This window comes from Exophiala spinifera (assembly GCF_000836115.1).
Source record: "Exophiala spinifera strain CBS 89968 unplaced genomic scaffold supercont1.4, whole genome shotgun sequence".
In the NCBI taxonomy this organism is placed as follows: Eukaryota; Fungi; Ascomycota; class Eurotiomycetes; order Chaetothyriales; family Herpotrichiellaceae; genus Exophiala; species Exophiala spinifera.
Window position 1 is genome coordinate 2272615 of NW_015622516.1, and position 24966 is coordinate 2297580.

At 51.2% G+C, this 24966-nt stretch overlaps 8 protein-coding genes across 8 annotated transcripts in view; 4 read left to right on the forward strand and 4 right to left on the reverse strand.

The window, feature by feature from the left end:
• Positions 1-2167, reverse strand: part of PV08_06018 (uncharacterized protein) — a gene marked incomplete at both ends in the record, with an annotated part of 2914 nt that extends 747 nt beyond the window's left edge. The window contains 4 exons of the mRNA XM_016380357.1: positions 110-1326; positions 1381-1732; positions 1779-1949; positions 1999-2167. Of these exons, the coding sequence (XP_016236184.1) occupies positions 110-1326; positions 1381-1732; positions 1779-1949; positions 1999-2167 (1909 nt within the window). The remainder of the gene's footprint in view (positions 1-109; positions 1327-1380; positions 1733-1778; positions 1950-1998) is intronic.
• A 2643-nt stretch (positions 2168-4810) lies between these two features.
• PV08_06019 (uncharacterized protein) lies at positions 4811-5693 on the forward strand (the record flags this gene model as incomplete). The annotated part of the gene is made up of 3 exons (XM_016380358.1): positions 4811-4850; positions 4912-5168; positions 5238-5693. The coding sequence occupies 3 exons, from the start codon at positions 4811-4813 to the stop codon at positions 5691-5693; spliced, it is 753 nt and encodes a 250-aa protein (XP_016236185.1).
• A 396-nt stretch (positions 5694-6089) lies between these two features.
• Positions 6090-9974, reverse strand: PV08_06020 (uncharacterized protein; the record flags this gene model as incomplete). Its single annotated transcript, XM_016380359.1, has 1 exon — positions 6090-9974. The coding sequence occupies one exon, from the start codon at positions 9972-9974 to the stop codon at positions 6090-6092; it is 3885 nt and encodes a 1294-aa protein (XP_016236186.1).
• A 744-nt stretch (positions 9975-10718) lies between these two features.
• On the forward strand, positions 10719-11918 carry PV08_06021 (uncharacterized protein; the record flags this gene model as incomplete). Its single annotated transcript, XM_016380360.1, has 1 exon — positions 10719-11918. The coding sequence occupies one exon, from the start codon at positions 10719-10721 to the stop codon at positions 11916-11918; it is 1200 nt and encodes a 399-aa protein (XP_016236187.1).
• A 1117-nt stretch (positions 11919-13035) lies between these two features.
• PV08_06022 (uncharacterized protein) lies at positions 13036-13910 on the forward strand (the record flags this gene model as incomplete). Its single annotated transcript, XM_016380361.1, has 2 exons — positions 13036-13079; positions 13142-13910. The coding sequence occupies 2 exons, from the start codon at positions 13036-13038 to the stop codon at positions 13908-13910; spliced, it is 813 nt and encodes a 270-aa protein (XP_016236188.1).
• Positions 13911-15247: 1337 nt separating this feature from the next.
• On the reverse strand, positions 15248-17324 carry PV08_06023 (uncharacterized protein; the record flags this gene model as incomplete). The annotated part of the gene is made up of 8 exons (XM_016380362.1): positions 15248-15469; positions 15546-15773; positions 15845-15974; positions 16101-16212; positions 16276-16422; positions 16481-16729; positions 16791-16886; positions 16949-17324. 8 exons carry the CDS (start codon positions 17322-17324, stop codon positions 15248-15250), a joined length of 1560 nt encoding a protein of 519 aa, XP_016236189.1.
• A 1065-nt stretch (positions 17325-18389) lies between these two features.
• Positions 18390-19288, forward strand: PV08_06024 (uncharacterized protein; the record flags this gene model as incomplete). Its single annotated transcript, XM_016380363.1, has 2 exons — positions 18390-18582; positions 18684-19288. 2 exons carry the CDS (start codon positions 18390-18392, stop codon positions 19286-19288), a joined length of 798 nt encoding a protein of 265 aa, XP_016236190.1.
• Positions 19289-20416: 1128 nt separating this feature from the next.
• Positions 20417-22562, reverse strand: PV08_06025 (uncharacterized protein; the record flags this gene model as incomplete). Its single annotated transcript, XM_016380364.1, has 2 exons — positions 20417-22158; positions 22241-22562. The coding sequence occupies 2 exons, from the start codon at positions 22560-22562 to the stop codon at positions 20417-20419; spliced, it is 2064 nt and encodes a 687-aa protein (XP_016236191.1).
• Positions 22563-24966: the final 2404 nt, after the last annotated feature.

Below are 24966 nucleotides of genomic sequence, written 5' to 3' on the forward strand. Positions count from 1 at the left end.
TTGACTGGAGCAGTGTTGACTGGAGCAGTGTTGACTGGAGCAGTGTTGACTGGAGCAGTGTTGACTGGAGCAGTGTTGACTGGAGCAGTGTTGACCGGGTCGATAGCACCAGCTTCGCCTGATGAGCCGTGCCTATTGTAAAAGCCAGCACCATGAGGTCCGCCCGAAGGACGTCCGAATGTAAATGTGGTAAAAGTGCTGCCAGTTATGGTGTACATGCCATTGATCGCTTGACTGACGCCCGGGGATGATAGAGGACCGCCCTGCGCGGGTGCGCCCCCAAAACCTCCAGAGAAGAAAGTAGTAAATGTGTTTTCAGTCACGGTAAGTATGCTTCCTGTCTCCGTGGGTCCATTGCCTGTGACTGTCAAGGTAACAGGGCTCGTGGTTTCTACCGGGACGCCATTAATCGTCACAGTCACAGTGACGAAATCAGTTACAGTCACCGTTGTTGTTTCCCTATCGGGTGCGGAGCTAACAGTCGCCGGGGTGGAAGAAGCAGTGGTAACATCACCCTGCTGACTGGTGCCCTGGGTCGTCGATACGTCTAGCGCAGCGGTCGTTGGTACTGAGAACCCGCCTGAAGTGAATGCTGCAGTAGATGCGCTACTGCTTGTCGGGTTCTGCGTAGGAATGCCGTCGCTGAACTGAGTGGTGGCGGTGCTGCTGCTCAAAGGACCATTAGGTGATGTTGATGCCGTTGCAGACATGAGACTGGATGATGTCGCCGGGTCAACACTGTTTGAAGTCACAGTCGAGACGGTCAACATGGTAGAAGCTGACTCTGAGAGCGGCGAACTATTAGAACTGGAATAGCCAATTGAAGCAGATGTCTGCAACGTGGTAGACAAAAGGGTCGTCGAGGTCGGCGTCGGAGTAGCAACTGTCGAGGTAGAAGTTGCGGCATCAGCTGAGGTGGTGGTCGAGCTGATTACGTTACTTGGCTGTGCTGGAGTCGTGGAATTGACAGGCGTGACTACACCAACAGCGCAGACTTCCTCAGGAGCTGATTCCGGGCCTGAAGTAATTGGATTGCACCCGGGGAGGCCATCAAGCTTGCCTTTCACAGCTTCTGTCAAAACCGAGGGCTCTTCGGGGCAAACTCTAGAGAAGTTCTGAGTATCGCTTTCCGCTAAAACGGGACAAGCTGACACAACTCCAAAGTCAACATCAGTGTAGAGACAATTCTCTACGGCATTGTCGAGCACATCCATATCCCAGCCATTCATGAAGTCGGCATGGAATCCGAAACCAGTCGTGTCGCCGTTAGAGAAGACGAATTCGCCGCCACCAGACTGGTCGATGTTGTTGGTAAAGTACAGCACCCTAAGTGGATTAGCGAATACACCCTGTAGTACGCAGGCGACTGGCGAAGCTCACTCAAAGAAGAGACCTGGTATCGATACTGGATGAGATGGTGGACAAGAACCAGAGTCAATATTTGAGAGATAGGCGACATGGGCCGACTCCTCGAGGTAAAGGTTGCTACCGTCCCAGCAAGACTGGAAATTTATCTGGGCTCGCAAGCCGTTGACACAGTTTGTGTCGTTGATATAATGTGTTTCTGGAATATCGTTAGCCGCATTTATGCAACGGAAACTTACCCTATCAGCCACAGGCCGTGTATTCATGTATGTCAAGGTTGTTTCATCATATGATCGTGCTGTAGAATCTCCACTAATCATCTTGAACCCAGGCGGGAAGGGTTTGGTGTTCGACTGGTCTCCGCGCCCTGAAACAACAAAAATTAGAATTCGAAAGGTGCAGGCTTCCAGAACACTTGCCGACATAGTAAACCGTCATGCCATAATTCGGAACTTCTTCAACCACGCCATTCGAGTGCGCGAAGTATAGTTGCGGCGTCCAGTAAGCCGAGGTATCTTTTTGCACTTCACAAGAAGAACATGTCGACTGTCGAAGAGAGTCGAAGGTAGAGTTCTCGTCGACGTCTTGGACCTTAGCCACGTTTCAAATGTTGCATCAAAATTTCACACTCACTATTTCCGCCAGCGAACTTGTGGACATGGCTTGCTACACCACCGGGATTGAGGATAGGGTCGACTCGAGCCGTTTGAGAGACACTACAAGCCATGCGCCAGTAAGCCACTGAGGTCACGGGCTGCATGGCCAATAGGCCTAGAAATGGTAGGGAGATTAAAGACTTCATGTTGAACCACAGCCAAGTTGCTGCCAAAGAGATCGTGTTGTTGTCTATAATGATAAAGATGAAGTGAATGATAGTATCCTAAGAACCAACATCCATAGGCATAATAGTCGCCGTATGTCACCCTGGGCAAACAAGGGTGACACCCTTGTGCGCCAATCGCGTGGGTCCGTGTTTTGACGCACTTGAGATCGGTGGCATAGCGAAATCTTCGTCACCGTGGCTGCTCGACTGGAGCGAGGACCAATGGTGCAACCATTCCCGACACCAAGTGCTATGACCCCAGGGTCTCGAACAAACCCGGTATCAGGGACGCAGAGTTCGTGGGGCTTACAAGATGTACCCACAAATAGCCACAGCCGTCACCGGTGCGATGGTGGTCATGTTGTTTAAACTCTGGTCTGATATCGTCGCCTGACTGCGCACTGAACCGTTTACGTGAACAAGGGGAAAGTTACCACGCACCTTGCTTAACTTCCGCCACGAGACTGACTCCGGACATTTATCTCCGATTGAAGTAGCATCCGAGGACTCGAGGAGTCCTTTGACCATAAAAGACGCGAAGTTGGCATAGCATTTTGGAGCAAGAATCGTCTTGTTGTGCAGATCGCTGGTGGCTTGTTCGCATCCTTGACCGCCATCCCGAAGCCTTTAACAGGGAGGGAGATTCATGTTCACCCCGGAGAGCATGCAGATCGTTCGACTCTCATGTAGCAGGTTGGGCGTCAACAGAGGGACGTCAGGCGCAAGGACCAAGCAAAACACCTGTCTCCACGGCAGCAGGAATATCCCGACAAGGGTAGTCTTTGTTTGACAGCAGTCGGCGCGCGGGCGACATCGTCGCAAGTTTGACTTAGGCCGGGTCAGTGCGCTAGTCTGAAAGCTGTCGTGTAGTCGGATCTTGGTTCGGATTCGAGAAGTCAATACAGGCCAAGTCCGATTGGTCGGCTGCCGAGAGTCTCTGCCCTGCCAATTTCCAGCCATACCGAACTCTCTAGTAACGTGCTTCGAGTCCAGCTGCACTTTTTGTAGTCCTAGTGCTTCGGGGGTTGCCTGTAAATGGAAGCTTGACGAGATGGTCAACGTCGCGCAATAGACGTCGCGAGCTGTTTCTGTTTCTCGCCACCGCGTTCTAGAGTTATTGCAAACTCTAAACAAGATACAATTCGACGTCCGTTGTTATCCCGAGCCTTAGCGGCCAAAAATGGAGCCTATTTTTGTTTTGTAATTTAGCATAGCGTGGAATGAGATGCTGTGAGATCTGTGTTAGTAAGAGTAGTAAGAACTGTATTGCGCCGGCAATATACAATAGCTCAGGCAAAAATGCGTCAAAACGAATCCGACAAGCATGCAATCGCTGTGTACCTGGTAGATAAGGTTTGGGCAACGAACACTTGGGAACGAAAAGCTGGGACTTCGTCAAAGTGGGAGTTGCCCAGAAGGTCGCGCCCCCAATGGCGAGCTTGATTGTATGGTATTCTTCCGGGACTGTGGGCAAAAACACCCATTCTGCACAAGCCGCGCGAGCCTTTTGACCATTGTCGAAATTCGGGTAAAAAGGTATGTCAAGCCTCTGTTCACTTGAGTGGCTGATAAGGGACCGTCGCGTATGCGCAGTGCGGATTTGGAAGTAAAATCATCTGCCCGAGCTGCCTGACCATTTGACCTAGCTTGGAAAAGATGCAATCGTGGCCTACCCATCTAATTCTGAGCGCAAGACAGACTTTTGAGCGAAGGGAGATGCGCAGTAAAGCATAAACCGTCCCATCAAATACGACAGCTGCTCTGGAGGCTCCATAGCGATGCAACAACTGAATAAGACATGCTCTGTGCAGAAATGATCAAGGGTGTACACTGCCCAAGGAATTTCCAAGAACGAACAGCCACCGTTGGAGGAATGTGCCTGCCTGCGCTGCTCAACTGTGACATATAGACGTTGCTCTTTAGAAACTCGGGGTTTCATCACTTTGACGTCTTCGAAGGTTCTCCGGTAATGTGCTCATAATTAGGCGCTGTCGCGGAATTAGTCCAACTTTGGACTATTCGTGAGGCGATGGACCTCAAGAACAAGCATCGTCAGCACAGTCATCGAACACCGTGGGTTATCGATGACTGTCTCGTGCTCAGGAGGTCGTCGTGATCAGAGCTCGACATTTCTCCGTAGATCTATCACAGTCAGAATAATCAAACTAGGACTTCTTCTGTCGAGCTCAATATTGGGTGGCGCAAGACCGTTTATCGATCGCAAGGTTAATAAGTGCGCCAGTTGGCGACGAAGTTGAGCACATCGCGACTTGTGAGGGATCATCTTGATTGCGCGCATGCAGACCACAAAGCTTCGTCTGACAAAACAGGATGCAGCGCTAGACGCGCAGTATTTGTGCCACAGCTCATCGTCAGACAGCTTCCACTTCCCGATTCAACTTAATCGACAACGTCGCTTGATTTCCGAGCGCAGGCAATACACCTCAACTCCCAACCTGTATCTTTCTCTCATACTTGCCTTGTTTGTTCTGGCGACGTCCGGTCAAACAACTAACGCAAATTCTCTCAGCCTCTGTCTCTCTCGCTTGGACGTCGATCGTGGACTGCCAATATCTCGCCAACAACAACCCCGACGCCCGCCTTGTTCTTTAGCTGCCAACCATGGCAGACCGTTTCCCATCCATTGAAGATATTGACGCTGGTATGTTGAACCCTTTGCGCGCTTTGCCCTGACGAATTTCGGGCTCTGACATCTCCCCCAGGCGAAACAGACGTTCGACCAGATTCTGCAGCGCAGGGTAGCTTCCTCGAGCGAGAACGAGCCCTCCTTGGTGAAGATGCAGACCTCTTCGCTGCCAACGACCGACCCGGCGCTCCAACTGTCGAAGACGGCGTTGATGACCTCCTAGGCGGTGGCGACGGCGATTTCACATCCGCTCCAGCGCAGCCTTCAAGCGGAGCGCAGGACGACCTTGATGCTTTTGAAAGTTCTTTTCCTGAAATCGACACAAGAAACGATGTATGTCTCCCTTACTTGTATGAGCCATTACGAGACGAGGGAGAATTGCTGACAACGTTACAACTATAGAACGTCGGACCCGGCGGTACTATTACTGATTCTGCGACCCCTTTTCAAGGAGGGTACACAAATTACACTGCCCCTGCGCAGGAGGAAGAGACGGAGCCCATTCGCGAATGGCGAGCAAAGAGAGATGCAGACATAGCTCGCCGAGATGAAGCGTCGCAGCGAAAGAAGGAAGAAACCATCTCAACGGCCCAGAAGGACATTGACTCATTTTACGAATCATACAACCGCAAAGTCGACAAGCAGAAGGCGCAGGTTGCAAAAGAGGCAGAGGAATTCCTTGCTCAGCGAGAAGACACGACCGCCGGTGGCACTGCTTGGGAGCGGATTGCCAAGTTAGTAGACCTGAGCGGAAAGGGTCAACAAGGTGGCGGAGATGGGTCATCCAAGAAGAGGATGCGAGAGTTGCTTCTCAGCCTGAAAGCCGACAAGGACGCGCCAGGGGCTTCGGGCATTTGATTCAATGCTACCGGCAGTCAATGGTCGATGTGGAAGAGCTATTGCCTCTTTACTGGCCAGGGCTCTCTACTGCCATGGCGCATAGAGCGATTGGGATTGCTGGTCTAATGGTCACAAAATTATCGGCGAGGTTCTGGCGTGCAGACTGCAAATTAAAATCAGGGAATTGGAGATATCGGCGCTGTAGAGTATGATGATGACTGGTACTTTCATGCAACCTGACGTAGGGCGCACCAATACACTAAATAACTCTGAAAACCCATTGATAGTAGTGTACACGGCCTGTGACCACCTGATGTGAACCTTTTCCTGTTTTGTGTTCGCCCAAACGCCCGCTAGTAGAAAACTCCTCAATGCAAACAGATATCGTGACCTCTCATTGACGTTTCCTACCGCCTAACGAGCCCGTTTTGGTCGACGTCGGCGTTGGCCACCGGCGGTGTACGATGAGGACGCCGTTTCGGAAGGTGTCGCTGTAGCCAGGCGCTCATTCGGAAGACCGACTCTCTCGGCGACCTCTTCATGGCGTGGCCTATCTAGTCGATCCCATCCATTTTCTTTTATGGCCGTTTCGAGCGCCAGCCGCATACTTGTGTTGCAAGGCTCGCAGCCTTTGAATTTGGTAAGATGGCCGCCCCAGGAAATATTGTGCAGAAGCCAAAGCTTTGCTCCATGGTATCCCTGTAGCTCAGCGACTTGCAAAGCCGCCTCCAGGTGCCCGAGAATCAGCGTATCTAGTTGCTTTTTGACACCCAGGAACATATTCGGGTCGAGGACGCCGGGAAGTGCTGAATTAGTGGTATTCAAAAGGGGCATCCCTTCAATCAGTCTGGTCACATTTAACACGAGTTCGGTTTCAGCTTCAGCAAAATCCAATGGGGAATGTTCATTCGCCGCCACAACAGGCGCTGGAGGTGGTGGCACACTGCTGCTTGAGGCAATAGTTGGGGATGCTGACCTGGCAGTCGAGGTCTTGGAGGTGGCCTGTGAGTCTATCTGCTTTCCGCCAGAAGTCTCTGGAGAGCCCTCCTCCAGGTCGATAGGATCGGAGGAGCTGTCCACAGCACGCTGTTGAATGTCTGGCATGTTGACCGATACTTGATCCATTCGGGCCTGTCCAGGGGAAGTGGACGATCCATCGACAGTCCTAGTTGGCCTGTTCTTTTCGTCAAGCTTCTGTTGTACCATCTGAACGAGATTCGCGGTATCTTGATGTGCTCTCTCGGGGCGATCGGAGTACAGAATCGGTAAATCGTGGAATTTGACCTCGTTCGATTCAATGCGCTCCCAAAGAACGTTAGGAGGCGCCTTGCCAGACTTTAGAAAAACGTTCAGCTCCGCGAAATCCCGATTCAGCTGGGTTTTGAGTCTGGCTACCTCAAGGGCGCGGTCTCGATCTTGTTTTGGGCATTCACATTTCCAATCAACGTCCCGCCTGTCTATGCATTTCAAGTGCGGGAGAAGTTTCCGTGCAATGTCCCAGTCGCTGTCAACAAGTAAGGAAAGCTTGATGCCACGCGGGAAATCCTGATTCGAGGTTCCAGTCACCGAATGAATCTCATCCATTGTGCCCAGGCGCATCATTTGGTTCTCCTTTCCAAATCGTGGCAACGGTTTGGGTATCGGCTTCATATTCCGTGCATTCAACCCGTTCACCCGCCCCCTGCAGGCATGTGATGGCGAGCATCGGTAGTGAGGCTTTTGACACATGCGCTCAAATCTGCTCAACACACTCTTCAAGCCCCCCACCGCTTGAGGGTCGCTGTCGTCAACGAGAGTTCGAGTAATGAATGCTTCAAGCACACCAAGGTTGAATAAGGCTTGAGCACTGTCCTCTACATCGAACACGAACGTCATTACAAGACCAACAACGTCGATCGAGACGATCACGGCTGCTAGGTCATCGTCAACCGCAATTCGATGATACATAACGCTGTAAAGACCGATCATGGCTTCCATCAGGGCTCTGAAACAGGCAATCCAATGATCCCTTTCAGCTGCGGCTCGAAGCGTGGCGGAGGATCCTAGGTCGATCATTCCATTTCCGTATCTTTCTGGATCAGCGCGCATCAAGTAGCAGAGACGCTGAGCGATGATAATGGCTGCCATACCAGGACAGGTGCCTATGTGCTTGTAACGTACAATTGTATCTTCCAGATCTTCCTTTGGCGTAGTAGCAGCAACTCGCATGTTCGCAAGACAGAGCTTTTTGGCCTCGTTCCATGGCCCAGGGCGAAACTTTTGGGAGATGAGACGAGCCGTCACGACTCTAAAAACATCCCAGATACCTTCTTCAACGTGATTGTAGACGTAGTCCAAGACATGATTTCGCAGCTCATTTCGATCTTTCGAGTTGGGTTGGTTGAAGAATGCCTCAAAAGCTTCCCAGCTATCTTTGCTCAGGCGAGTCCCTGAGAGTAAGAATCCAACCTCGAGCATTGAGTGAGAGGCAATTGAATTGGAAGTCGATGATGGCATGGAGGCATTTTCGACCATGTTCTTCTTCCGCTTTGCATCGTGCGCAGCAACGAACTTTTTCATAGACACTTCAACCTTGGAAATTGCATGCATCAACGTTTCCGGGTGGTCGTTTTTCAAGATATTGTGGACTGACTTCTTGAATACATCCAAGGTCGACAAATATTTTTCGGGTCTGTTGCGAGCTGTTGCAATGACTAATGAGGTTATTTTCCCAGAGAGCTCATTGACAGAAGTAATAGCCGCAGTTTGGGTCACGAAAGCAGAAACCATGCGATGGAACAACAGTCCATTGATGATATCATCAAGTATGATATCTGACAGAGGCGGTATAGGGGACTTGAGAACAGCTTTTCCTTTAATCTTCTTCAGCGCTGCCGAGATACTTTCGGGACTTTCATTGGCCATCCGTTGCATCGTCTTCATCATCTCTTTTTTTGCAGCATCTTCAACCTTAACACATTCGAGATTTGCTTTAATGGTATCTTGGTCAAGATTCAATGTCGGATCGACGGCCGCCGAAGAGAGATCAGATGCTTCCATCTTGGACCTGAGGTTCAGCATGACATCAACAACGTTGCTACAAGTGTCAATCTTGCCAAGATCGGTTTTGAGATCAAGTGCGAAGCTCTTGGCCTCTGGTTTCGATAGCATCTCTTCTAGAGCACCAAAGGATTTCTGGAGCACCGGAGTCATGGGGCCGTTGATCTCGAGTACGCTTCGAAGTTCAGTCATTGCTGTTTGCACATCGTTGGGATCAGAGGCACTGAAAAATCCCTTCATCGCGCTCAAAGCTTGTGAGAAGGCATCTGAACTCGCAGATTGCATCGTGTTCTGGAGGAGAGTGGAAAGATTTGTATGATGAGATTGGTGGAGGTGTGGGATGGCAGGGTCGACGTCAAGAATCAGTTTGCGAAATTCATTGTTCTTTTTCTCAGCGTCTGCCATTTCCGAGTTAGCCTGGTCGAGTTTTGCGCGTGCATTGGAGGGCGAGACTTTGCCGGCATTTACATCGTGTCGAATTTTATCCAGTCTTTCCCGTATTTGTCGGACAATGGATTCGTTCTCGCGTGCAGCCTCTAGAATGGCGTTTTTCTTGGGGTCGGAAAAAATGTCTTTTGGGGCAAGAATATCGGAGAGTGAAGATGACCTGACAGCATCGATCTGTTCAGCCGGGCTCCTGTTGGTGTTTCGCAGGCTTCTATCATGAAGCATGTTCTTTCGTTCTTTCAGGGTCTGGCCACCATCATCCTTTTTAACACGAATAAGCTCGACATCCCTTTGTTTCCGCAAAGCCTTCTGCATTCTCTCCGACCGCTCCGACCTGATTCTGCTCTGGTAATACTTGATTGTGTCTAACTCCAGCGAAGATATGCCTTTTGTCTTTGCTCGTCTGCAGATCTCATGTCCAGAGGGGCATGCGTTACCGGATGCCTCATGACGAGCTGTTTTGGGGTTTTCGTCCAAGCAGCATGAATGTGGCCCAATGAATTTTTGGATTCCCCCTGCGTGGCCCACGAAGAGGGTGTCTAGAGCCAGGGCGTTTTCGTCGAGAAGAGCTCGCTGTGCCTGTTGCCTGGAAGATTTCTTCTCTAAATCGTTTTTCTCTTTCTCAAGTTTGGCTCTTTCTTGGAGCAATTCGTTGTAAGTTTGAATGTCCTCTTTCGTCCAGCCATCAACATTATGACCATCTGCAGCAGTTGCTGTCGTATCCGAAGCAGACTTCCGAAGCGAATCCTGAATCATAGTGCTCAGAACGGCATCGTCTGGCAAGTGCAGGCTCTGGCCTTTTGACTTGGCCATTGCCTCGCTCTGTGGGGCCCGGTACGAGACTTTCGATTCCTAGCAGCCAGGCTAGAATTGCTAAGAACACAGTATGCTTTCAGGTGGAAAGGTGGCGGATGTAGCCAAAGTCAGATGGTTGATACAGAGATTTTCTACACCAACAAGCCTGCTCAGCCCGTGGTTTGACCAAAGACCTGCCTACAGCCCGGAGAGTTGCATCATTGACGGAAGGCAACAAATAGCATGGTTCCAAAGGTGGCGTCTGAACCATTCTCAGGGAAGGTGCCCCAGAAGCACGGCTTTTCGTCACTCTTTGTTGATGAGCTCTTGACGAATGTTGCAGTGGACGGCGGCAGTCTTGACCACGCTGTCTCGCAGATGTCTCAGGATAGTTTAGGGCATGATCTGGCAAAAGCAGTCGACTCACTCTTGAGGCTAGGTGGGCACAGAACTAGCTGAATGGGTTTGATGCGATAATCCCGGAACGATGGCCATGTGAGAGTCAACGATTAAAAGCAAGCACAAAGTGAAGGTCTTGCCAAATCCTGAATGGCCCTTTACAGCGAGGTGAATAAGGTAGCTTGCCCGCGGCTTGAAATCTTGGCTCGGCGCCGGTGTTTCTTTAATCCGGCAATGCCCCGAAAAATTAATGTGCCACCACCATTTGACCCGACAAAGCATCAAGCTCAAGACCAGCAGCATTGGCAAACTAAAGTCACAGCCTGAACTACGAAGGGAAGATCCATCCTTACAGCGACAGCCATGGGAGGAGAGGTTCAGCATGATCACATCACCAGAGTAATTCGGGCTGCAGCCGAACATGATTTAACCACTCTGGAGGAGTGCGTGAATGAATACTCTTTTCCGGACTGCAAAGTCGTGGATGTCCAAGATCCCGAGACTGGTTTTTCACCGTTGCATGCTGCCATTTTATCATGCAGATCATCTGTTAATGGCCATGGATCTGCGAAATTGGACAACGAAGACGCTGGCTCGTCGGCAATCAGATACTTGTTGGAAAATGGTGCAATTTGGAATCAACTGGATAAAAATGACGAAACGCCCGGCTGCCTAGCATACCGTCTGGGCTTGTTGGAACTCTATCAGCTCATGGTGGATGCCGGCGTGAGAGCAGAAATGATATTAAGCAGACTTGAGGAGTACGAGAGAATGGAGGACGACGATATGGACAAAGAAGACAAGCCGGAGGAAGAGCAACACATCGCTGGGAATGATCAATCAAGTTCGTCAAAACCTCAAGACGACGTTATTGACTCAGTCGGGGACCATCAGCCGGATGTCAATACCTCAGCTTATCTATCATCCACTCTTTCTCTCAGCAGTAGCAAGCTCGTAGACGACCAACAGAACGGAGTCATGATGGGATGGGAAAGCGGGATTATGAAGCAATCTGCCGATCATCTTCTTACCACCCCAGGAATGAGAGTTTTGAACATCGGCTTTGGTATGGGTATAATTGATTCTCACATTCAAAACCACCCGAGTAAGCCAGCGCGCCACTACATTGTCGAAGCTCACCCAGATGTTCTCAAAGACATGGAGTCTAAAGGCTGGATGAGCAAGACTGGAGTCGAAGTTCATCGGGGGAGATGGCAAGATGTACTCCCAGAATTGGTGGCCGATGGAGAAACATTCGACGCTATATATTTCGATACCTTTGCGGAATCGTATGCAGAATTCCGAGAATTCTTTACAGAGCACGTTATGGCGCTACTGGATCAGAGTGGGCGATGGTCATTCTTCAATGGCATGGGTGCAGATCGCCAAATCAGTTACGACATTTACCAAAAAGTGGTGGAGATGGATCTGTTCGAGGCAGGTTTTGAGGTCGATTGGGAAGACGTCGAACTCCCTAAGCTCGACCAGGAGTGGGACGGAGTGCGTCGTAAGTACTGGAACATCGACAGCTATCGTCTCCCGGTTTGCAAATTCATGGACTGAGTTTTGGACGGGATAACGGCATGGGCACAAACTTCCAAGGAAACACCTAGTTGATTTGTGAATCATTGCGATCATGTCTCTCATCACACCTGAACAGCTGCGACCTGAACCTCCTTTGCTTTTCCAATTTTTGACTTGCACAAGTAGAAGTCTCCAACCGCTACGGGCCCACAGGTTCGTGGCCAGCGTATGCGCTCCGGTTTCTGGGGATCAATTACAAAGAATCCACCCTTTTCAGGTGGCCGGACGACAGAAGCTGAACGAACACTGTCCAATCTGCCCAGCACCCATCCGTGTCACACCTCACCTTACCTGGACCGCCTTGTGTGTTTCTCCTGCTCTCAGACGGCTGACAATATGCAGCGAGAGTCTTGGAAACTCAACCGCCAAAGGCCAACACCAAGCTTACTTTCCAAAAGTCGATACAGTAGCAAAGGTCGCCAAAAGCAGTGGGAACAGGCTCAAGACCAGCAAAAATTCAGGTCGTCAGTCCAGTAGTCACAAATAAGACCCTCGTTATCTGGAATGAGTTCTAAACACGCCCAGGAGGGATCAGAACATTGACGCCCTGCGTTACGCGTAACCACAGCGCACGAGGGATGTGGCTTTGCGTCTGATCTCGGTCGACATTTTACCGAACTCTGGCCTCCCCGCGTTCGTTTCTCCTCATCGTGGCATTCGGGGACAGTCTCAGTCATACTCGAACTCGTGCAGTCAGTCACTCAGATCCTCTCCACCCATGTACGAGTGCTCTGCTCCCCGCCCTGCGCAGCACGAAAAGCACACGATCACTTTGACGATGATTTTCGGATCGCGGACGCGAGGCGCGATCCTCCGTACTGAACCTCCTCCGCGTGTCCGGAGAGGGGGCACACCACCAACCCTCGGCAGCATCACGCATTGTGGCACGGTCCAGTAGATATTTGAAAGCCCACATCTTTAACGGACAAGTATAATTGTCATGGCCGCCTCAGACCATCTTCTGTCCTTCTATTCCGTTGCGAGATAACCGTGTAGCCCAGGTCCTTTACTGCATCCCTGGGGAGAATAGGTGACCATCTCAAAACCAAGATCTGTTTCCTGGCGATCGGTTAGCGACCGGTCTGTCTAAGACACAATGGTCAAGCGAACAGCAATAGTGACCGGCTCGTCGCGCGGCATGTACGTTTTTCCAGGGACCCATTTGAGAGTAGCCCTGGCTAATCCGAACCTTGTCAACGCAGAGGCGAAGCGATCGTGCGCCGGCTCGCTGTCGAAGGCTACGCGGTGTGCGTCAACGACGTATCAGCCAACAAGGCCGGAATCGACAAACTGGTGTCGGAACTCAACCAGGCGCACGGGTCCGGCAGCGCCATCGGGGTCGTGGCCGACGTGACGTCGTCGTCCGAAGTGCAGGCGCTGATCAAGGAGTCGGTGGACAAGCTGGGCCCGCTGACGGTCATGGTGGCCAACGCCGGGATCGCGCAGGTGGCGCCGGCGCTCGACATCTCGGACGAGGACGTGCAGAGGATGTTCAACGTCAACTTTATGGGCGTTTGGCTCTGCTACACGCACGCGGCGCGGCAGATGATCGCGCAAGGTCCCGTGCCCGAGGGGAGCACCAGCGGGTACAAGATCCTGGGCGCCGCGAGCATCGTCGCATTCAAGCCGTTCCCGCTGCTCGCGCACTACAGCGCGTCCAAGTGGGCCGTCCGCGGCTTCACGCAGGTGTTTGCCATGGAGATGGCCAAGCACAAGATCACCGTCAACGCTTACGCGCCTGGCATCGTCGGCACGGCAATGTGGGATCTCATCGACGAGAAGCTGGGCGCCATCGAAGGCCGCGGAAAGGGCGAGTCGGTCAAGAAGTATTCTTCCGACTTGACCGCTCTGGGGAGGGTGAGTGTGCCCGAAGATGTCGGGAACCCCGTTGGAGGCTTCTTGTGTTCAAAGGATTCAGATTTCATGACGGGCCAGACAATAGTCATCGACGGTGGCATCATCTTCACTTGAAGAAGAAATAATGATAGATGTTCACGGATCCACTGTCGAATTCCTTGATGTTGCGCCTAGAACTTCCAGTTGTCTGTTTACCATTGCAATTGGAATTTGGTACGTGATTCTAAACAATAGTAGCCTTTCTTACAGTATCATTCGGGCATCCCGCCAACCCACATTTGCTGCGAACCGGGCCTTGGTCTCATTCAAAGGTCGTTGCGGACCAAGCATGGCCACTTTCCTCCCCCATGATTCGGTCTCGATCTCCCTCTATCTCCAATTCCCATGCCTCGACTGTCATTGAAACATAGTGGACTATCGTGGTTTGCTGGATGGCTCACTTGCTCTCGCTCTCTCTCTACGCATGTCCTTCTCCCTGCTTTGGCGGATATGTCTTGCCCTCGACTTCGATAGTGGGTTTGCAAGTGCACAAGTCATCCTTGGGGACCGCATCGAGTACCGAAGGAATATGTTTCCCGCATCCCCACCAAGTTGCCTTTTCTGTAATCGTACCAGGTTGAGTAGTTAGCAGCCAGCGGGAGAAGAAACTTGGGCGTCTTCAATAGGTGCTTTCCCAAAAATGGATACAAAATCGAATGTTGCTTTTATGCCAGTGAGGGTGAACTTACGGCAAGTTGGACAAGTCTTTTTCATACACATGATGACAGTTCGAGACACACAGTTGTTATCGTTCAAGAAGATGTCGAGGGGCGTGTTTTCGTTGGTGCCGAGGCAGTTTTGTGGCTATCTAGCTTGTCAGATTTGACTTTGTATTCCCAGTTCGTCCAAGTAGATTGAAGGAGAAAAATGGAGGTGAATCAAGTCAGGATCTGCGAGCGGTACTCGTGGTAGATGTAGTCGTCGGAGTCTTCGTTGTCGGTGACGAAGGAAGTGAGTGGATTATTCAAAAGTACTAATAAGCCGTACAACACGATACTGTACGAGTACGTCCGTAGATTGTCAAGGAACTGTGAGGAATTGAGTTCGATTACGGATATCTGCCGTAGGAACTTGCTTACTTAAGGTGAACTCACGGTGGGAAAACTGATTGTGGTTCCCGAGATCCCCGGAGACCCCGAACCCACCAGTACATACGCCATAGGTACGTACTGTATGATATCAGTCATCAAGGTCCCGGAGTTAGCAAGTAGAAAAGATGGCCAAAATCGAACGCTAGTACTCAGCAACAAGCATAAAATCAAGGGGGGAAACACTTCATGTCAAGGCAGCGAAGCTACAGCTTATTGATATAGTATCACTAGTGAGTGATTCAGAGCTACGGACCAAGAACCTATTCCTCACCAATATCGAGCAAAGTTCCGAGCTACATCTCCGAACCTCGTACCATTATCTCACAGCTTCCCCGTCAATCCCCTCTCCAAAACAAACCGATTTCTCTTTCCGTCATTGTAGACGCGTCCTGTACGTCCAATCGGCTCTGTAGTGGTTGATGACAGCTGTACTAAAGTCTCCTTGTCGCCCTCATTCGCCACGAACCTGTGGCCGTTCCTCAGTCGGCCTACGACATATGCTTCTCTCGGTGTGTTATCACGATTGAATTCGACAGTGTAAGTCTGCAAAAGTGATTCAAGTTAGTCTGGGGCTCAACTTCGTCCTGTGGATTTCGATTGCGAATCCATTCCCGCTCACCTCGATTACGGCTTCTTGGTCTCCTTCCACTTTGATATCGACCTGTGGGATAGGAACATCTGTGACGTGATCGGGCAGTGGTGCATGGTCAGGATAGGCAGTACCCCCGCGCCGTCGCATCGTAGAGAGACATAGCACATGTTGATATGTGACCCAGCCACCGTTAGCAAGGATCAGTCCATTCCGTCCTTTACCCTGTCGTAATTGTCGTGTCATCTCGGTGATGGCCTTGACGACCACATTAGCAACAAAATGTCAGCCACGGTGGGCGTGTTCCTACGCGCAGTAGGGAGACATACATGCATTGAATAATTGTTACCGGCACCGCCGAAACTCGTCAATCCCCCAAGAAGAGTGAGAGCTTGAGCTCCTCCTGTGATAGGCAGCTTCAAATGCGCCGCAGCAAGTTTGGGTACGATAGGGAAACAACTGGCCGAACCACATGGTCAGGCTCAAATTTAATACATTCGACAAGATCAAGAACATAGCCATGCACCATCTGTTGGCAGCAGAACACCATTCATCCCGAGAATGAACGCTTGAAGCAACACTTACGAGTAAAAGTCATACAAGTCAATATCGCTTTTGTCCAGACCAGATACCTCGAGCGCAGAATCTAGAGACCGCTCAATGGATGGGCTCGAGTAGTAGTTGGGTCTTTCCCAGACTGCGAAAGAAGGAGAATCAGCTAATGTTCCCTCACAAAAAACGTTTGATTGAAACAACTCACAATTGGTCGAGTCCTGCGTTCCAGCACCACCCAGGGCATAAATCCATTTTGTCTTTGGTATGCCTAGCTCTTCTGCATAGGTTGTCGAAGTCAAGATACACGCTCCTGCAAGATTGACGGTGTTGAAAGCGTTCATAAGAAGGGGGTCTTTAGCGCCATCATCAGTCAGCGGTTTGCGCTTAAAGGGCGATACACAGATCCTTACACGGCAGACAGATCATTCGGTTTCGCTTCGTGACGGTCCCGATCTCCTCTTTTGACTTTGCCGGCTTGCCATAGTTCCAAGCATACGGTTGGTGCTCTGCTACTTTGGCGAAGTCGGCATACAATGTTGCTGACTCGTTGTGATTGTCTCTAAGCGATTGTTTTCGGTGCGCACGTAAACCATTTTCATACAGGGGATAAATTTGTATGGGGTCCGTTATCCCTTGAACCTGACCAAGGTCTGCTTGTTCTGCTTAGAGGACTATCAACAGAATGTTAAGGACTCCCTGGATTGGACTCACGTGTGCCACGATCTCTCCCGGTGGCTTTGAAGACCGAAGTCACGCTCTCTTTTGTCTTTGTCCATCCTGCGGGCGGTAATTGCTTTGCCGCCGCACACGCCGTCACTAGCAGAAAGGTCAACAGCGACTCAAATCGCAAATGCTTCATTCCTAAGGTCATGGCTCACATGACGCCAAAGCCTCACCGCCTGTCACTACGGCGACTTTGGTCTGGCCGTTTGAAATCCTTCTCGCTGCATCATCGAAGAGTTTCGCCGGATTGTTGCCGCCATGTTCAGTGTAGAACTTGTGCCGTGGGTCCACTGCCAGATTGCGGGCGATATCGCCTGGCAAGTCATCGTATGGCCATGTCCACGTTCTCACGACATCAATACTGTCAATGGCCTTTTGAAGAAACTTCTGCTTCTCCTCGGCCAAACCCGTGTCTTCTAGAGCATTTCGGATCGAGTCCAGTATTAGCCGCAAAGGTTCCAGTGCGGCGTCGGTTGAAGTCGATCGGTTCACGACATCCCCTACCCCTACAATGATGGGTATTTCCGCCATTTCTGAACGAGGGCCGCAGTTGACTATCCAATCACCGTGGCTTTAAGAAGTCATTGACGGCAAAGTCTTGGTGCTGCGTTACAAAAGGACCTCTCCCATCTATTTTGTCGACCTCGATGGAATTAATGTATCGCAGTATCCGTATGTGATCATGATATGGGGAGCGAGATGCCGACATGAACCGAGGTTCATTGATTTGGACGCCTCGGAATTACTTTAGTCCTCGATCTTTGCTACATTTGTCTTCCAACTTCAACCTCACCAAAAGCTCTCCTGTTTGGCATCAGCATGAGTTACTGTAATTCAAGGCTTCGTGTGAGGTCTTGGACCCGATCCGCGTTGACGGACAGATGTCTGATACCTCGGCAGACATCTAAATAGTGGAGGTTAACAAGTTGACCCTTGCGGCACCGTTTCTTCCCTAAACCCCGCCATGATCAACAACCAACACGATCTAGCTACTTAATGAACATAGCAGCCAGAAACAGAACAATTCATGGGGTAAACGCAGATTTTCTTTCAGAGGGCCGGAGAAGCCAGAGCCACCAGGCCTCACATTCTCCAAGTGAGCAACGGAGGAGGAATCCTTCACCAGGTAAATCATTCACCCGAGCACCCATGCGGACAATCACCTGGAAGTGGATGAGGTATCCTCCTTCCCCAGAACGATCTGTGGAGCTGGCACTCCTGTTGGCATGCGGAGGCTCCTCACCGGGGACAAAGCCCTGTTTTGTGGTGCCAATTGTCTCGACCAAACCCATAGTTCCCAGATAAAGCTTCATATTTTACCCGGGCTTTTGAAATGATCCAGCACACTGACACTGACACGGAGCTCTGAACTCGTCGCGGGAAAGATCCGCGGCCAAGGATGGAGGGACTGGTATCGTTGAAATCGCCGAAGACATGTCGGACCGAGAGGCATCGGTGAGTACCTCGTTCGGTTCTGGATGGGGGTCTGGTATATCTACGTAGACATCTATTGATCTCTTCTCCCTCAACAAGTCTCGTTCGGCGTACCACAACGGCCAAAACGTGGCGTCGACCTGAATACCAATCTTCCCGACGATGTCTGAATCCATCGACTCACTCGAGTCCCTACACAAGAAGAAGTTCCGTCTGTCAAGATGGAAAGACCATCTCTCTGCCGACATTGACGAATCCTGGGCCGACCTGATTCTGATTGTTGCATGCTTCATATCCGGCCTTGTCGACAGCGCCGTGTTCAACGTCTGGTCGTGTTTCGTAAGCATGCAGACTGGTGAGTTCAAGCTACGTTAATTAAATGTTTGCCCCTGTCTCCCTCGGTCCTATCTGTCCTCCAGGTCAGCCGTACAAATCTCACTGACAATCACAACCTAGGAAACACGGTGTACGTCGGCCTCGGTATGTCTGGGCAACCTTATACCCAACCGTACCGATGGGTCAAGTCCGGCACGGCCATCATCTCCTTTTGCGCAGGAACGTACTTCTTCAGCCGCACGGCGCGGCTTCTCGGCTCTCTCAGGCGAAGCACCATGGTCGTCTCCTTCGTCTTTCAAGCGACGCTGTGCTTCATCGCCGCTCTCCTCGTGGTCAGTGGCATCGTCCCGCCAGACGCGGGCTCGCAGATCCCGCGATCGTTCGTCGTCCTTCTCCCTCTGAGTCTCCTCTCCTTCCAGTCGGCCGGACAGATCGTCGTGAGCCGACTGCTTGCCTACAACGAGCTTCCCACGGTCGTCTTGACCAGCACGTACTGCGACCTGATGTTCGACCCGCATTTGTTCACCGCACCGCTCCGTCAGAATCCAAAACGGAACAGACGCTTCGTGTCGGCCGTCGCATTGCTCTTGGGCGCAGTGGTCAGCGGGTTCCTGACCGAGGGTGGTAACGTCGCGAACCCTCTGTGGATTGCTGCCGCGATCAAGGTTGGTATGGCTGTCGTGTGGCTGTTTTGGCCTGCCAAGGGGACCATTCGACTGGATTAGTAGGTGGAAATCGATCTTTAACATCCCGGGCATCGCAGTGGGCGGTGTTGATTACAATTTCCTTGGAGGGTGCCATGTACGTAGGTATGCATGTATGTACTGGCTCACCTCCCGTATTATTAGGTACCTCAGGGAGGCAGGCAGGCAACTCACTCCCTGCTATGAAGTACAAATAGATATATAGGTACATGTAACACTGTACGGTACAGTACACCAAAAGTGCTGGGACGTCCAAGTCCCAGAATCTCACTTGACACCAGCATTCTACGTTCCCATGCTGTTGGGAAAAGCCACAATAGACCTTTCGCGTATTCGTTCTTCCGTAACTACCAGCGTGTACACAGTAAGAATCTCAACTCGCGCGACCCAACGACCGGTTCGAGGGAAACTACAGTAACGGAGGATCAAAGTGTACAATGGATTACGGTAAGACCTCTTAGATACGGGTACAGAACGTATTGAACGCTCCTCCCGAAATCGAAAGTAGACTTCTCGTCACATTCAGAGTCGAGTACACACTGGAAAAGGCAGAAAGGGGTCCACAAGGATGGGTGATTTCGGGTCCTGTAACTCATGGATCCAACGACCTTTTGGAAAAAAGGCCGGGTAAACGTTCATCAACCTGCCCAAGGATGAGACAAAATGAAAGGAACTGAGGAAGAAAATAAGCCACCTAGTTCCCTCTACCATCTGGGTCCGTATTGTCCCGAGGAACTATATAAAGAAGATATGTGGGTTGCAGCTTGCGTCGTTCTGCCCTCAGAGTCACCCACCGAAGCAACGATTAGAACAAGGTCGACGAGGATATCCGACCTCGGGCTCAATAGGCCAAGATATAATCTCGTCCATTCGATTGCCGCAGGAAAGACCACCACAAGGGAAGGGGAAGCATTCTCAACATTCCTACAGAGTAAACTGTCCAAGCTCGAACAACATCAAATCCAACATGGAAGGCTATATACCGAGGACGAGCCACGGCCTTGATTTCATGAATCGTCCCGTCATACACATCCACATCCATAAACGATGCAGACGCAAAGCTCAATTCGACATGAACCACAACCCGACACTCACACCCCTGTGAAGACGACTTCTTTCCCGTACAGACCAAGGCACTGCTTGCCCACGTCACTGCTTCTCCCGGTGCGTGATGGTGGCGCCTTCCTCCTCGTCGCCTTTGACCTTTACCTCGACAAAATCGTCGCTGACAGAGACCCTCGGCGCCATGACGGCCTCCGCGATACTATTGAAGACCCGTATCGCGGTCGTGCTCGACGGCTCAGCCGGCACGCTATTGCCACGTTCCAAGAATTTCCAACCAGCCCGTTCGAATCTGTGCCTGGTGCTATCCGACATGGCGACGAAGCGCACCTCGACCTGCTCACCCGCGTACTTTTTCAATTCCATAAAAAAGTTCTTCAACGACGTCACGGCGCTCACGTCACAAAAGTTGACCTTGGTAAAGTCCAAGACGACAACCCTGATAGGCGGCAACGTCTCTCCGTCGGTCCGGGCCCGTTTTCTGAGACGCTTGATTCGTTTCTCGCCCTCGACAGACCATGTGCGGTCAGCTTCCTCGCCATGCGTCCGACCGTACTCAGCAGCATGGTAGGTCTGAATGTCGTCGAGGATCTTGGTCTTGTTCCTGAGCGCGTTTGGGAAGAACAACGACTCGTTGAATCGGAATACGCGAGTGTCGGAAGGGATGCGCGCCGGCATACCTCGCGCGGCATCCAGAGAAGAAGCAAGTTCCGACTGCGAGTCTGATCCGATCGAATTGAAGCGAACAAAGACCTGGCGCAGGAGGACGTATGCAACATTGAATCCGACCGCCGACGCTATACCGATCTCGGTGCTGACGAACAGGGACACCCAGAACGCGATCATGGATGCGATGAAGTCGGCTAGCGACGTCTTCCAGAAGTGATAGTATGTCCTCCACGTGCCGACGAGGGGTATTACTGCCATGATGATAATAGCGGCCAATGTCGCCTTGGGGACCCAGTACAGTGCTCCTGTGAACTTGTAGATCGACAGGACGATGAACGCGGTCGTGACAAGTCCAGACAGTGGAGATTTGACCTTGCATTGAGAGTTGACGGCGGTTCTGGACATTGCTCCCCCTACGCCCATGACGGTGAAGGCACTGTTGAAGAAGTTGGTCACGCCAAGGTAGCACAATTCCTGGCTGGCGTCAATGACATAGTTGTTCTTCATCCCGAAAGCGCGAGCGATGGCGAGATGCTCCAGCGCCGCGGCAATGAAGGGCGCAATGCTTCGTCCTGTGACTTTGCCGATAAGCGTGCCGCTCTGCAGTTTCGGAGAAGTGATACTGATTGAGGGGACTTTGCTGACATCGAACAGGAAATTCTTCGAGTCCCGGTCCCCGTTGACAGCATAGCTGATGCCGGTGAACAGGACAAGAGCGATGAACGCTCGGGTGATGGATAGGAGCCATACGATTCTGTTCTTGTTACCCCATTTCTCGCCGGCTTTTTGGAGTGCTAGCAAAAGGATGATACCGCCGAAGCCGACACCTACCGCGCGCGGATTGCAAGTAGACAAGTGGCTGAAGACATCATGGATAATGTGCGCGGTGCCGGTGCCGACGTGTTTTTCGCCCAAAAGATTAGCCACCTGGCCAAGTCCAATAGTGATGGCGGCCGCCGAGATGAATCCATTGAGAACAGGGTACGAGATGAAGTCTAGGAGGAACCCGAGTTTCAAAAACCCCAAGGCCATGCCATAGACGCCCATCATGAGAGCGACTGCAGACGAGATTTGCTGCGCGGTGTAGCCCTCCTTCACGAGATCTTTGACAATGTCTGAGGTAAGAAGGCCGATCAATGAGGTCGGTCCAGTCGATAGATCTGGCAGGGCAATTCGTTTTAGCAGACGTGATTCGTACTGATGCCACCTCCATCTCGTAACAACGTGTGAAATTAATCTTACCTTTTGACGTGCCCATGAACATGTAGAGCACGGCTGGAAGCCAACACGACATCAAGCCATACTGGACAGGGATTGTGGCGATTTTCGCATACGCCAGCCCTTGTGGGATGAGCATGACAGCCAACGTTAAGCCGGCCACCACATCATTCAACGCCCATCGATAGTCATATCGGGGCAGCCACCCGATAATGGGAAACTTTTCGAGAACATACAATGTCCCTGCCGCGGGAGCAGCACGAATTCCCTGCTTGCCAAGCTTGAAGACTCGGTTCCAGGTGACATCCGTCCTGATGTCGTCTCTGATCCTCTCATAAATCTTCATGATAGTATTGGTCTACCTGGAAAAGAAAGGAAATGGGAGTCTGATTCAATAGAGTGAAGATCAAGGCGGAAGGAAAATCAATCTCAAGGGGAGGAGACTTGTTGCCACATAGAATATAACTTTGTAGACCGGCATGAGATAAGGGTGGGTTGAAGTAAGCAATATCGATGCACGGAAAGGCTGCGATGCGAGGTGAGATCCCCCTCCTTCATCCTGCAATGGGCAGGATGGACAGACCTATCACAGACATGGTCCCCAGAGCTAGCGTTCCATTGTATTGTAATCAGAGCCCAAAGGATGCACCGAGCTGGTCAACTAGAAATGCAGCACGTGGAAGTGGTAGCCGGCGACCTGCCTTTAGTGGTTCTGTCGATTTGGAGTTGTTGTGTATGAAAACAGCAAGGCAAGCCAGCCTGGCGTACGAGTGTGAAGCGATCCGTCCAGTCACTTACAATCTAGACCTGATGCTGGTGTGCTGGACACTTGCCGATTCGAAGGATGCGAGTGCCCTTGATTCTGGGGGTCGAATCAATGCGGAGAGATCCCCATCTGTCTCCAGTATATAGCATGATGCGGGGGTGGAGATTGGCTCCACTGGGCGTTTAGCAGGGCATTTCGCCCTCTTCTGCCCACTAATCGGCCAGTAAACCTCGTGCTGAAATGCCAGACAAAGTAAGGAAGCTTACCTACCTCAAAAGATCCCTGTTCCCGTGTCGTATGGGGGCTGTTGATGACTTGTTCGCTTAAACCATCTTCCATACCATTGTCAGAGACTGTCTTTCGTCTCCTCGCCATCACTCCGGAAGTAATGGACATTTGGAAGTCTGTTGTTTCAGTATGAGCGTTACGTTGACACAGGACAAATATATGGTGCGAAATCCTGACAGTCCCGCATGTAGCCTGTACCAACTGCGCATAAGTTACGTAGAATTACGGTATGACCATGCGACGGTAAGTTTGAGCCATTTCCCAAGGCGAAACACATCAAATACCGGCAGAACGAATAGCCCAGCATCTAGAACGTCTCGAAATATAGACATCACTTGCGCGTTGCCAATGAATTTGAGATCCGTGAAGCATGCTTCGTGATGGTAGATCGCAACTTTCCTTGCTTCTCGCTTCAGTGCAGAAGCTTTTGCTCTTGCTTCATGACCGACAGAACATGTATCGTTTGGCTCGGTAGACCAAAAGGCAAAATGCGACGAGAAGGGTTTCTCCAAGTGAAGCCAAGTTGAGGAGCAACCTCTCTTCCGCGTAGAGATCTCGTACGGCCCACAGCGAACAGTATTGCTGCGATGGTCAGAACAACGTTGTAGACCAGTTTCCAGCCAGTACAGATACCTCGGTCATGACATGCCGGATCATGACGAAGCCAGGACACTTTACCCCATGTCTTTACTTCAGATGGTGCCGTGCTAGAAGTTTATGAATGGCGATGTATGCCCTGAAAACAAATTCTTGCGGCTTGTCTTATAGCAGTTCTCGCGGCAGAGCATTCGGAAAGTTACGGACTCCTTTGAACAAAGGGCACCGGTAGAAATTCGTGTCGCAAGGCTGAATGTTCAGGCCTTTTGTGGTTTTGCAAGAGTGCCATAGAATCCAGGTACAATGCAAACTCTTGCCATGGTGTCTCGGAAGGGGCATGCTGAGCAAGAATTCTAGTCGCCCCAGAGTTGTGGCAAGAGCGACGCCTCGGATTGCGGAGAGCGACCATCAAGAAATGCCAACGATAGTCTTGTGACCTCCACAGAGAGTCGATCTTGGTCAAAATACACCGCCTCGCCTCGTACTTCCGTTGAAGTGGGAGTGCCACGCTCCAAGTCGTTGCGTTCGTGCTGTCTTTGCCCTTCTTGATTTGATGGGTGAATAATTACCCAGGACAATCGTTGACTATCTCGTATCGTAGCTCGGACTCAGGAGGCGAAGATACCCCCAGACACGACCATCAGCAGGCGCAGCGGAACTGACTCTGCCAAAGAGAATTGCTGCGGTCATCGTCTTGATTATGGTTGTATGATGCTGGAAGCTGAACATCTTCTCTTCGCCCACCCCCACTGCCGGCGCTACTTTACCGACGCCTACGGATTCGAGCTTGCTGAGTGCGCTGATCAGGGTCATCTTCGTTGTCTTTGGGCAGATCAATCACCCGGATGCTGAATTCGACAAGTTCTCTGAAGCTATGTGACTTAGTCCTCGAGCTTCCACGCAAGCACGACCTTAGAGGTCATACATTCAACAGCTGCTGGCCTAGCACTACCTGCCGCGATTTGCTGGAAGGCTCTGGATGGACAGGTTTTCTGTGTGGAATTCGTCGATGCTAGCCAAGTCACCTTGCATGACCAGCGGAAAAGCACCGGTGCAATGAGACAGCTTATCAGCATGTGGGCTCCCTGCCTGTCATGGG